Source organism: Nothobranchius furzeri, chromosome 11 (assembly GCF_043380555.1).
Source record: "Nothobranchius furzeri strain GRZ-AD chromosome 11, NfurGRZ-RIMD1, whole genome shotgun sequence".
Classification (NCBI taxonomy): domain Eukaryota; kingdom Metazoa; phylum Chordata; class Actinopteri; order Cyprinodontiformes; family Nothobranchiidae; genus Nothobranchius; species Nothobranchius furzeri.
Genome location: NC_091751.1, coordinates 51167832 through 51179599, shown reverse-complemented (window position 1 = coordinate 51179599; position 11768 = coordinate 51167832). Strand labels below are relative to the sequence as shown.

General features: G+C 39.5%; 2 protein-coding genes across 2 annotated transcripts; both read right to left on the bottom strand.

The window, feature by feature from the left end:
• Positions 1–1525: 1525 nt before the first annotated feature.
• Positions 1526–6275, bottom strand: gpaa1 (glycosylphosphatidylinositol anchor attachment 1). Its single transcript, XM_015956788.3, has 13 exons — positions 6189–6275; positions 5741–5862; positions 5463–5642; positions 5259–5370; positions 5025–5172; positions 4827–4928; positions 4542–4738; positions 4263–4459; positions 3924–4077; positions 3719–3790; positions 3443–3636; positions 2180–2350; positions 1526–2080 (listed from the first exon to the last, which is right to left on the bottom strand). Exons 2-13 carry the CDS (start codon positions 5812–5814, stop codon positions 1837–1839), a joined length of 1845 nt encoding a protein of 614 aa, XP_015812274.1. The 5' UTR covers positions 5815–5862; positions 6189–6275; the 3' UTR covers positions 1526–1836.
• A 1151-nt stretch (positions 6276–7426) lies between these two features.
• Positions 7427–8966, bottom strand: exosc4 (exosome component 4). The gene is made up of 3 exons (XM_015956787.3): positions 8740–8966; positions 7993–8199; positions 7427–7905 (listed from the first exon to the last, which is right to left on the bottom strand). The coding sequence occupies exons 1-3, from the start codon at positions 8908–8910 to the stop codon at positions 7546–7548; spliced, it is 738 nt and encodes a 245-aa protein (XP_015812273.3). The 5' UTR covers positions 8911–8966; the 3' UTR covers positions 7427–7545.
• Positions 8967–11768: the final 2802 nt, after the last annotated feature.

Genomic DNA, 11768 nt, shown 5'->3' with positions numbered 1-11768 from the left:
TCTAAATGCTCCAAAAACTGGGGGTTGTATTCCATAAGAATTTGAGAAATGGGTTAGCTCAACGACCTGGGACTTGGCAAGCTGGCAACCCAATCTGGATTTCTTTTTTTTTACATACTGATGCAATATGTGGTACCTTCTCACTGAATTATGAAATTCCCTGACATACATTTGAATAGAATCATGTCATTCCTCTGAAAGTGTGTAAAAAGCACATAAAACAGTTCCATGTAAACATATTTGTAGGTTTTTGAAGAAAATCAAAGCCTGATTTCTTTGAGATTTTCTGTTTAATATTTTTAATTAACTTTATTCACTGGCGGTTTCGGGAAGGACTTGAGCTCGATCAGACATTTCCACGAGTCTTGACTAACAGCTATAACCTTGTTTTGAATAGGTTTTTTTTTCTTTTTTATATTCCCATTTTTTCTAAATTGCTGAATTTGCCATTAGAAACTTTCAAGCTTCCAATCTTTAAATCCAAAAGCCTTTTTTTGGAGAAAAAAAAAAATATATATATATATACACACACACACACACAGTCTCACCTGGATATGATTTTTTTTTAGACATTGAATTTATGACATTAAATTGTTTAAACCTATAATACACCAGCAAAAATTTTACAGAATTTAACACAAATCTTTCATCAGCAAAAATTCAAAAACTGATGTGACCTCCTGGTGACGTAAGATTAATTAAATCATTAATCGAGTTAAACGGCTTTTAGCCAATCAAATAATGCTTCTCTGATCACGTGATATCAGTGAAACGTTCACACTATTGCTTTGAATTGAGTCACCTAGCGGTCACCTTGTTTGCTGATGAAATTTTTGCTGGTGAAATTTAGGATAAAAATATTTAAATACATAATTTCAGAGAATAATAATGTTATGTCTTTAAAAAAATTAAATGTCATATTCTGGTGACTGTTTTCTTTTTTTTCTGGCACATTTTAAGCCACCAAAGGTCACCTGACAGATGACAAAAAAACAAGGATGAACAATTCCAGGTAAAGAAAAAAAACTGCAAGTAACGTCATACACGACAGTGAAATGAACACATTAACCTAAGTTGTGGCAGATCTGTAGTTAGGTTGGTAGATTTTAAGCAATAATGTTTTTTTCTTGCCTCGATCTCCCACCCATTTAATTTTTTAAAAATAGATTTGGACATTTACCATTTTAATAGAATTTTAGTTAGCTAATTAGACATTTTTTACTGTGCAGCTCATCTTTGGTTTAAAACCAATCCACTCATCTGTTTACATTCCATATTTTTATTTTTGTAATTTTAAATATAAAATAAACACGTTCAAACCAAAGTACAAAAATATATGAAGTGTTTAATGGCTGACTGACGGATGTAGATATACTGACATATTTTTATAATTAAAAAAAAACAGGCCATGTTAAACTTTCTTCTTGTTACCATCCAGTTTGATAAATATAATTTAAAAATTAAAACAGTGCTGTATGTGTTAAGTACCAAAAATTTAAGAGAAAAACTTCAACAAAATACCGTTTTCCCAACAGGAGTTTACATTTTCTTTACATTAATATCTCCCCATTCCCATTACATTGTTTTAAAAGTCACAAAACATATAAATCAATTTATTTCTGTTGAGTTGTAACCATTAAAAAAATTTAACTCCAGTGTTTGGAGAACCAAAAAAATGTGCAAAGAAAAGACAATCCTCCCTAAAAAGAAAAAAAGTTTGTTTTTCTTTTCACTTTACAGTGAATTAAGTGTTAGTTCTTCACATTCCTCCAAAACAATTCAACCTGAGATTATCTCAGAATATGGATGCACGGAAATCTTCGGTAGGCCAGCAGGCTACTTCCAGAAGAGGATGTTCCAAAAAAGCAGCCAACAGGGATAGACCATCAAGGCAATGAGTGGGTAGACCAGAGACCCATACAAGTAGTGGTCTAAAATGCCCTGTGAAATGACTGAAAGGTACAGCATCCAGCCATCTTGAAAGCTAACAGGCATTTCCTGGAGCTCTTGGAAGATAAAGACGGAGAACAGCAGAGTGAAGGCTGGGCTGAGGATCACCAGGACGACAGCTGAAAGAAGCCTGAAGTGGGGGGGGGGGGGGGGGGATATGTTTTAGTGATAATCTTTTACCTTAGACAGACTGGAGCATAGAGGAGTGACCAGTGTGCAGGTGTATTACTTAGGGACATGTGGTGTGACAAAAGAAGCCACAGGCACCAGGGTGAGAGCCAGGATGAAGCCCAGGGAGAAGTTGATGAGAGCGGTGCATCCCAGCAGAACAGCCAGGTACAACACGGCGACGAGCTTCAGCACCCTCCAGCCCTGCTCTGTCCCCTCACCAGAAATCAGCCTGCAACACATGACTGTGGTTTACCAACACTAAAAGGTGCACATGTTCCTGGCAAGAAGACATGTTGCTCAGGATCTTAACTTTTTAATGTCCAGCTGGTTGTGCAAAAAACAAAACACATAAAAAAAAAACTTATTAAAGGTTCTTTATGATGCTATTTTAAATCTTTGAGAACAAAGGTAAGCACAGAATTTAATCAAATATTACCGTTGGCACTACTGACATGTCTATTTATCTATACAAATACGAGTTTTCTTCATCAGCCTGAATTTATACTCGCTTTGTTTCAGTGAAACTCCACCCAAGCCCGCTCTGGTAAAACGTGCCTACAACAGCCTCTTCGACGAGCTGGTTGCTGTATTGACTATGGTAGTCCAGAGATAAAGGTGTCTTCCCGCCGTCTCGGTTTTGCCATGTGCTGACGTGAGTTTGAATCCCGGTGGTGTCGGCAATAATTTACTTAGCCAGCTGAAACAGATTCCACATTTTTATATTTTAGTTTTACTGATTATTTTATGCAAAATATGTTGGGTCACTAAAAATCTTTGAATTTGGTCATTTCCAAGCAGAGTTTTATTTGATTTACTCTGCTCACCTCACATGGACTCACACTGGCTAAACAAACAAAGAAACAAAAAATATAAATCATATTAGTCTTTATATTTTAAACAGTTTACCGATAAAGGATTGAAAACATCATACTGGCAAGTGCAGCAAAAAAAGAACAAAGTTACTGCAAACATGCATGCCAGCCTAGCACGCCAACCACTAGACTACCAAGTCTGTTACATGACACTTATCGCCTATGCCACATATCCTGAGCTGGCCTGGGAGGTTTCACACCAGAGACTAGCTTCCAGGGGAGGAGCAGGGCTCGTTGTTAGGAGCAGGGAAATGGAGTTCAACTTATACCGTACATTAGGCAATTTCAGGAATTTCAAAATAAATCATGAATGCAGTCAAAAACGGGTTTGAGGTTATTTTCATGCTAAAAAGCTCCAAAAAGTGGATTTTCCATGATATGGCCCCTTTAAAAGAAGAAATGTTAAAAATTACACAAGAATTAAAAAACAAAGTTGTCTCTGCCAGTACCTGTGTGTGTTATGAGGCAAAGCCAGGCCGCCTGTGTAAACAGCAATGGCTGTCAGGACAACGGCTTCCGTTTCAGAAACCTGGAAGTGTTCAACCGCCATCTCCTGGAAACGAACAGGCAGCATGTACAAAGCTGCTCCTGTCAGGTGGCTGATGACCAGAGGAGTCAACACCGAAAGCACCCCCGTACTGGACTGTGGGAAAAGATCATCATTAAACAATATTTGATTAAAAAAAAAACAAATGTTTTATATCACTTTTTTTTTTACATCCAACCTGTTCTATATCAGCAACACCATCCTCATTTCTAGACGGTGGAGTCGCAAGCTGAACCCACAGGTCTAAAGCCTGAGGCACAGTCAAGGTGTAAAAACGAGGATCGCAGAGCCTTGATTTAATCAGTTAGAACTTTTTTTTCTCTTCTGGAAACCTTCACCTTAGGTCAGCTGAAAAGGAGTGAGGAATTATGATGCAAGGATACGCGAAGTAGTAAAATAACAGCAAGGAGGCCAAAGGCTGGCATGTAGTATCCGATAGAGACAAAGTGGGACAGCGACGGCATGAGATAGAAGAAATATGACTGGTGAAGACGCTCCAGGAGGTTGTTCAGCTTACGATACATCCCTTCCAGCAATCTAGGAGACAAAAGACACAAATACTGTATATATAAATGTGCTTTTGTAATGAACAAAAAGTCAGGACTGAATTATTCAAAATGCAACTATTGCTGCATTTGAGGTCTGCAAAGAACTTTCAAACTTTGTTCTGATTTGGGGTTTTGACAAAAAAAAAAAAAAAAAACTTTCACAATAACTCTAACCGGCCAACGGTGGTGGCATCGGTCTTGTACTGTCGGAAGCTGTTGATGCCCTTGATGGTGGCGGCCTCTATGTGGTAGCGCAGAAATAGTCCGTGATCTCCCCAGGATCGCCCACTGGCCTGCTTCATCACCATAAGCATCATGGTCTGGACTGCATGGCTGTAGCCTGACACGCTGTCCCAGTCGTTCCTCTGAATCTGCAAAGGCATTCACAAATTAAAGCAGGTCACCTCACTGGTCTGCTAACTAAATACCGCACACATGTTCACAAGCCTTTACCCTGCCCTGAATGGTGCACAGGACTCCGATCTTCTGACAAAAGGCATAGAAGAGATTTGCTAAATCCAGGTTGGGTAACTGGCCATTGAGGCCTTCCAGTACTATGTCCAAACTGGTGACGACATCACTGCTGAGCTCCAGGGACAGCGCCGCCTGGATTGAACCGCCACGGCCTTGCAAGGGAGACCAGTCCATTCCTAGAAGAACCATAAAACAAGAGAAATAAAAATATACAGCCTTTTGTTTTCTGTTTCAACATAGTCAGGAATGAATGTGAATAGTCACCTGTGGTGTTGGTGTGGTGGTAGCCCTCCAGCCAGGCCTGCATTCCAATCAGGTCGTGCTCGTTCACAAGAAAGATGATGTCCTTGGCCCAGAAAACTTGATCTAATACACAAAATTAACTGAACCAAGAAATGCAACAGCAGCATCGTTCCAGTGTTGGCTAACTGTGCCAGAGATGGCAGCAGGTGCTGGACTTACTTCGGAAGTAATGAGCCAAGCCAAGCAGCAGTCCCACAGCCTGGTTGTTGTCATCGCCAGGGCTACAGGGAGCACTGAGAACCAGCGCTTCAGTTCGGGGAGCTCTAGGTGCTCGAAGGATCCCATAAACATTTGTACCTTCCACAATCTGAGAAGAAATGTTGCAAATAAAATAAAAAATCATGTATGCATATGTGCAGAACAATTATATGTGATTTCCTGCCACAAACGTACATATCTTTCATTGTTTTCATCAGGGAAGGGTAGTGTACGAGAGAATCTCTGTGTGAACACCTCCAACCCTCTAGCTTGCATGGTTTTCACTAGCCAGTCCACTGGCATCCCACTGCAGAGACACAATGTTATAAGAGTCTAGTGGAGTGTGAAATTGTTGTTATTAGGCTGGCGCAGAGGTTTAATAAAAAGTCAAAAACACACCCAACTTTCTTCTTGTGAGCACCAAACTCTTTGGCTGTGGCCAGAGCACGTTCCCCTGCAGGGAAGCGCTCCTCCACCATGGTGGATCCCATGGCATTCTCTGACATGTAGGTTCGCAAGGTGAAAGGCTCGAATGACAACCCCATGAACCAACACACAGCAGCAAAGTAGCACAGTACACTGACAGGAAGAGGTGAGAGATGATGATGTATAATGCAAAATACTGAAGAATTGCTGTAATATCAGTTATAAAGAATCTCCCGGTATTTGGCACATACCAGATTGGAGCGTTGAGGCGGGTCAAAAGGCTGATCAAAGCCCGTCTTCTGTTAGGGTCAGACAACAACCCCATGTTGGGCGGCTTTGATTGGAGCTAGAAACCTGGATCCAACCGGAAGCTCTAAAGGATGCACGCAGGCAAACAAGAGTAATTAAAATTATACGTTAAATTGACCGATAGTTGTTGTTGCTAAAAGGAATAAAGACGTGTTTATTAAAATGGTCCCAGTTTCTATATTAATTTAGTTTTCCATAAATAATAGTTGGGGTTATTTCTGCCATTCATTGTCAGCTGAGGTTAGCTTCCTGCTAGCTGCTTGACAAGCAGGTTTCTCAAAACTAAAAACGTCCGAAATCGTAAACCTTAAAAAATGCATTATCATTTCAATGACACAAATGTAATTTTAAAGGTAAAAATAAATACATCAGTCTAGTGTTCACATTCACCTGCAGAAGTAGGGCTTGATCCGAACGGGAGCGGTCTAAACGTCCGCGTTCCCAGTTCCTGTGGGAAGGCTAATGCCGCGGACCAACTTCCGCCCAATAAAAGAAAATAAAACTTTAAAAATGCAAGTAGTTTTTACATTTTAAGAAAATTTTAAAATAATAATGAATCCAAAAGAACGCGTTAACCAAATTTGGGACCGATGGTTATAAAAAGCAAACATTGCAAATATTTTCCATTATTAGTTTTGCTAATTGTATCTGGATTTTAGAGACCACAAAATAAATTATATTAAATTTCAAACACTAAATTAATTTTTTACTCTAAATACTTAGGCACCCCCACTTTTGATATGCATATTTCCAATGAAAGTTTTTATAACTTGTGGACACAAAATAGTGTGCACACATTAAAATTAATAATAAAAACACAGCAAGATTCCCTGAAAATGCACATTGTAATAAATGTCAAAAATTTTAAAGGCCTGACAAACATTTGAGAATCCTAATCAAATACACCAGTTTAAAACTCCCTAACCATTTAGACAGATTTGTTTGAAAATAATAATAAAGAACATTTTTTTAAATCTCCAGCTTTACAAGCTGCCAGTCAACTTCAGGGTTTTTGTCAAGATCCTGGTCGTTTTTAGGCCCTTACATGAACAAGCACATTCATACAGTGGTGATCTTCTTAATCTCTACATCCCCAGCAGGTTCAGTGATCAAAGTCTACTGGTTGTACAGCGCACCAGGCTAAAGACCAAAGGTGACAATGATTTGCTGCTGTAGACCCCAGACTCTGAAACTCTCTCCCCCTGAGCCTGAGATCAGTGGACTCAGTGGTCTCCTTCAAAAAGAAGCTGAAAACTCACCTGTTCAGGCTGGCTTTGGTGTTACCTTCATCACTCCCTCTCCTTATTCTGCTCTACCAACTCCACCTCTCCCAGGATCCACTGATTTTCTTCTTTCTTATTCATTTTCTCTTTCCCTTTCCTTATCCTTTCCTTTAATCACATATTTTTTCTCATTTTAACCATATCTTCTAATCATTTTATCTATTAATATTTAAAATGTATTTTTCTTGTGAAGCAACTTGTGATTTTTATCATGAGGCGCTATATAAAAGATCATTTTCTTTCTTTCTAATAATTACTATTAATGATCTGTTATTCAGAGTTAACAGAACTAACAGAGACTACATGTCTATCGAACAAGAGTCAGGAGAAAAATCAAAGAGAAGATTTCCATTCACACATTTATAGGTCTGGTTACAAAAGGATAAAGAAATGCAATGAAATATTATAAAATAAAGAAAGAGTTCAGAGATTCTCAGTCCAAACGGGCTCCACTTCATAATTCATTACTCTCCGGTGAGCACCGATGCTTCTTGAAGATGCTGCCTCACCACCTCATCCAGCACCTTGCTCACACCTTTACAAGCTGTCGTTGCAGCTTCAATCAGTGCTTCCAGGTGATCCTGATGCAGCCTGGCGTCCATCTGAACCAGAGCAATCTGTCCTCCCCTGGGAAGCAGCGCCAACGCCAGAGAGCTGACTCCTCCGCTCTCCTCGGCGTAGCAAAGGTCAGCGAGGGGAGTCTCATCCACAAAGCCCACGGTGCAGGCGCACACGTAGTCTCGCATCGGGATGCCAGCATCAATCACAGCCAAGGTGGCTGCATTAACACACACACTGTAGTTCCCACCATCTGACTGCAGAATCTGAAAAATACAAAACATCTTCGTGAAAAAAAGGAACTGCTGTCTTTATTAACATGAAAAGAGAAACTTAAAGAATCTAAGATGCACCTTGACATAAATGTCTATTTGAGAGCGCGGGAAGAGCTGGGTCATCACAGCAGCTTCAAACGTTTGCTTCAGGTGGAGACTCATCTCGGTGGATTTACGGTCTCCGTGCGGCCTCCTCTTCCTTTCTGCGGTGCTGAATGTGGCCATGCTGTACTGGCAGTTAATGACGGCTCGATCGTGGAGAGTACGACTTCTTGAACCTCGCATCTAGAGGGAAGAATGAGATGAAGAAATACAAAAATAATCACGACTGGACTTGTTTGATTTTAACATAATTCCTAAAAATATGCTAATAGAACTAAAGTAAAATTAAAAAAAATATCTGGATGTTGAAATGTCCATTTTTTTTCAAGACCAGGAGTCCCTAGGTTTCTGGAAATATGTGCAACATTAGATTTAAGTTTCTATTATTATTATTATTTCTCAACTGTAAGGTTACATCGACAAATACATTTCTGGTGGGTTACCACATTTGAACTTTGATTTCATATTTATAACTAGTGATTTGCATTCATTATTCTTTCATTCGCTCCAGTGTATTTCTAATTTAACCTCCATGCTGTAGCATTCTGCTCTATCACGTCTGATGCACAGTAAACATTGTAAAATATTATTATGATCTCACTTTATTATACAAACACTAATAGGCGCGAAGATGTTGTTAAATCTAATACTAGGAAACATATAGTACCGCCTTTATATGGTTATGTGTTATGAAGTCCTCCAAACATTCGTGACGTTACATACCTCGTGCGGACCGTAAACCACAGCCAGAACTTTGGTGTTTCCCTGTTCCAGGTAAGCGGAACCGTCGGCCTGAGCGAACACACCCAGGCGAGCCTGAACTTTCCGCAGTTCGGTGGCTTTCCTTCCATCCAGGCGGTATCCCTGGTCCGACAGCAGCTCGATGCCCGCCATGTTTCTGCAAACACCCGCCTCACGTGTTCAACGCTGCACTACATTACCCAACAGCCTCTACCAGGGACAACGGCAAGCTCAAAGCGGGGGGAAAAAAAGCGCACGAACGTTTCCGTTCCATCCGTCCATCCTTTTTCTGACATCTGGATGGATGGATGATCTCATTTAAGTATAATAATATAAATAAATATCTATGAAAATATAAAGTCAAAATTCAAAACACAACCACTTTCTACATTTTATTTTTTATATTTAGAAAACAAATTCTAAAAAAGGGTTTCAATGATCCAAAACCAGCAGATTTTGAATTCCTGCAGCTGGTTTCCTGGTTTGCACATTTTCTATTACCCTGCCCATATTTCATTATTAGGTTTCCATTCATGCTCTCACTCCTTGTGAACGTTCTGCTTCGGTCTTTTACACAATATCTTTTAAAGGCGGTAAAACCAATTCAGTTTATAAATAAAGGGAACACATGAACACATCCTAGATCAGAATGAATGAAATATTCTTAATACTTTGTTCTTTACATAGCTGAGTGTGCTGACAACAAAACCATATAAGAATTATCAATAGAAATCAAATTTATCAACCCATGGATATCTGGATTTAGAGCATCGACAGAATTAAAATGTATAAACACACTACAGGTTTGGGCTGGGCAATAAATCGAAAATTTATCGTCATCGAAATTTCAGACTCTTATCGAGATAATTTTTCCCATGTCAACAAATTTAATAATAAAATAATGAAAAGATGTGTGTAGGTTGGCAACATTCCTGTCCCTTTAAGATGCCGTACCACCTGGAGTCAGGTAAAAATGTGACTAAACGTGATACACGTGACAGCCCCATCTAGTGGACCACTCTTGTTTCTGCGCATACCTGTAGTTATCATCCATTTATCGTTATCGAGGTGAAATCCTCAATACATCATGATATTGATTTTAGGCCATATCGCCCAGCCCTATAGGCTGATCCAACTTTGATGTAATGGTCTCACAAGGGGTTTGATGATCTCATCTTGGTACCTAATGGCAGTCAGGCAGCCTCTGGCGAGCACATGGAGGGCTGAGCTGCCCACATCCTGTTGCTGAACCTAGACCTGACCAACTGCAGCAACCCCAGATTATGGTACTGCCCCCACAGATTTGTACAATAGGAACTAAGTGTGATGGGTGCATCACTTCATCTGCCTCTCTTCTTACACTGACGCACCCATCCCTCTGGAACAGGGTCCATCTTGACTCATCAGACCAGTTCTAAACCCAGTTTCTGCAGTCTCCTTAGATGTTTTCTATGCTTGATGCATGCCAATGATTTCTTTTCCACGACCACCAGATGTGTCTTTACACATGATTTAAGAAATGGGAAGCAACTCATTGTACCAGTTGGGGTTAAATAACTTGTTGCCAGCTGAAAGATAATCACCCAGGCAGCAATTATCCAATAGGAGGCTCTACTGTTTGCTTGGTTAAATGCAGGTGGCGACATTTTTGGGGTGGTGAGCAGTGCATGTGTTCTTGCTGTACCACCCTTTTCTCTTCATTCTTGTTAGTCTGCTTTACTGCTGTTGCCTGTTACACCAAAATTTCCCCACTTAGGGGGAAAATTCAAGATCAAGTCTGCAAATGATCTTAAGCAGTCCTAGTGAATTACAAAATAACCACAAAAATTAAAAATAGCAGAAATATTATTTTTTCTTAAAGAGCAAGTCACCTCCTAGCAGTCTTACTTCACTCCCACTTCTTGCTTAAAAAAAATGCAACAAATGCTGTTGCCTGGCAGACTGAGGGCGGAGCCCCTAACAAATACAGGCACACACAGGCGCACAACGGCATTGTGACATCATATGGTATCAGCTAACGTCATAGGGTACCGTTTAGCCAATAGTGATGGCAGATTTAAATTTGAATGCAGAAGAGGGCACAACACCAAGAGTTATAGGCAGAATATTAAATGTTTTTAATTTAAATTTAAATCGCCCTCTGCCTATTCTACACAGAGGCCATTAAGACGCATTGGCATGGCTGGCCAGGCTGTGACCCAGGTTTAATGACCAGAATCACAATGAACACATTGTCAAACTTCCACCCTTTTAAAAATAAAATTTATTAGCATCTCTAATGTGTATAAATAAAACCAAATATGTAACAAAGCATATATGTATAATGTCATGAGCGTAACAATAACAGGGTTGCATGTGATTCAAAGGAGCAGTCTTTAGTTTAGCCAGTGTTTTGTTGGAAAATTTTAAATCAAGCATCAATGCGTAAATCTAGAAGTTTCCAACATATTCTTTGATGGGGAGATGATGGGTAAATATGATTTTTTGCCTTCTAAGGATTTCACAATATCTTTCCTTTCATACATAAAAATATTTAAGAATTTATTTATTCTTTTGAGGTTTAACTGTTAATGTTAAAACTTAAAGCCTCAACCCTATTCACAACGGCCTTCTCACCTTTACAAAACTAAATAAAAATCCACAATGGACTTTGTCTTTTTCTCTTATAGTTGCATTAATCCAGAGAATAGTAAAAAAAAAAAAAGAGTTAAAGGATTCCCAAAATCTAGGGACAGTTGTTCTAACGTTAAAACACAATGTAAAAAAAAAATAAAATAAACATTAAGATAGCAAATGAGAAAACTTTACATGTATTAAACAGACCCAAAGTGGATCAACCAAGGACGTGGATATGCATTTAACTAATGCAAGGCTTGTCGACTTCTGCAATGGCTTGCTGTGTCTGGGTCAGAATTCCAAAAAGACAGTGAAAGGATGTTTTTGTTGGGGGGTCTAAGGACTCAGCTCTCCTAAGGCAGAAAGCAAAGAAAGGGAAGGACCTCTCTCCAGCT

Bases quoted from the DNA above. Each gene is read 5' to 3' on its own strand.
- exosc4 (XM_015956787.3), bottom strand. From the start codon at position 8,910: ATGGCGGGCATCGAGCTGCTGTCGGACCAGGGATACCGCCTGGATGGA. The intron at 8,200-8,739 runs GTATGTAACGTC...TCTTCCCTCTAG, and splicing joins TGGTTTACGGTCCGCACGAG to ATGCGAGGTTCAAGAAGTCG. The intron at 7,906-7,992 runs GTGCATCTTAGA...TGTATTTTTCAG, and splicing joins AAATAGACATTTATGTCAAG to ATTCTGCAGTCAGATGGTGG.
- gpaa1 (XM_015956788.3), bottom strand. From the start codon at position 5,814: ATGGGGTTGTTGTCTGACCCTAACAGAAGACGGGCTTTGATCAGCCTT. The intron at 5,173-5,258 runs GTACGTTTGTGG...ATTTCTTCTCAG, and splicing joins ATGAAAACAATGAAAGATAT to ATTGTGGAAGGTACAAATGT. The intron at 4,929-5,024 runs GTAAGTCCAGCA...TTTGTGTATTAG, and splicing joins CTTGGCTCATTACTTCCGAA to ATCAAGTTTTCTGGGCCAAG.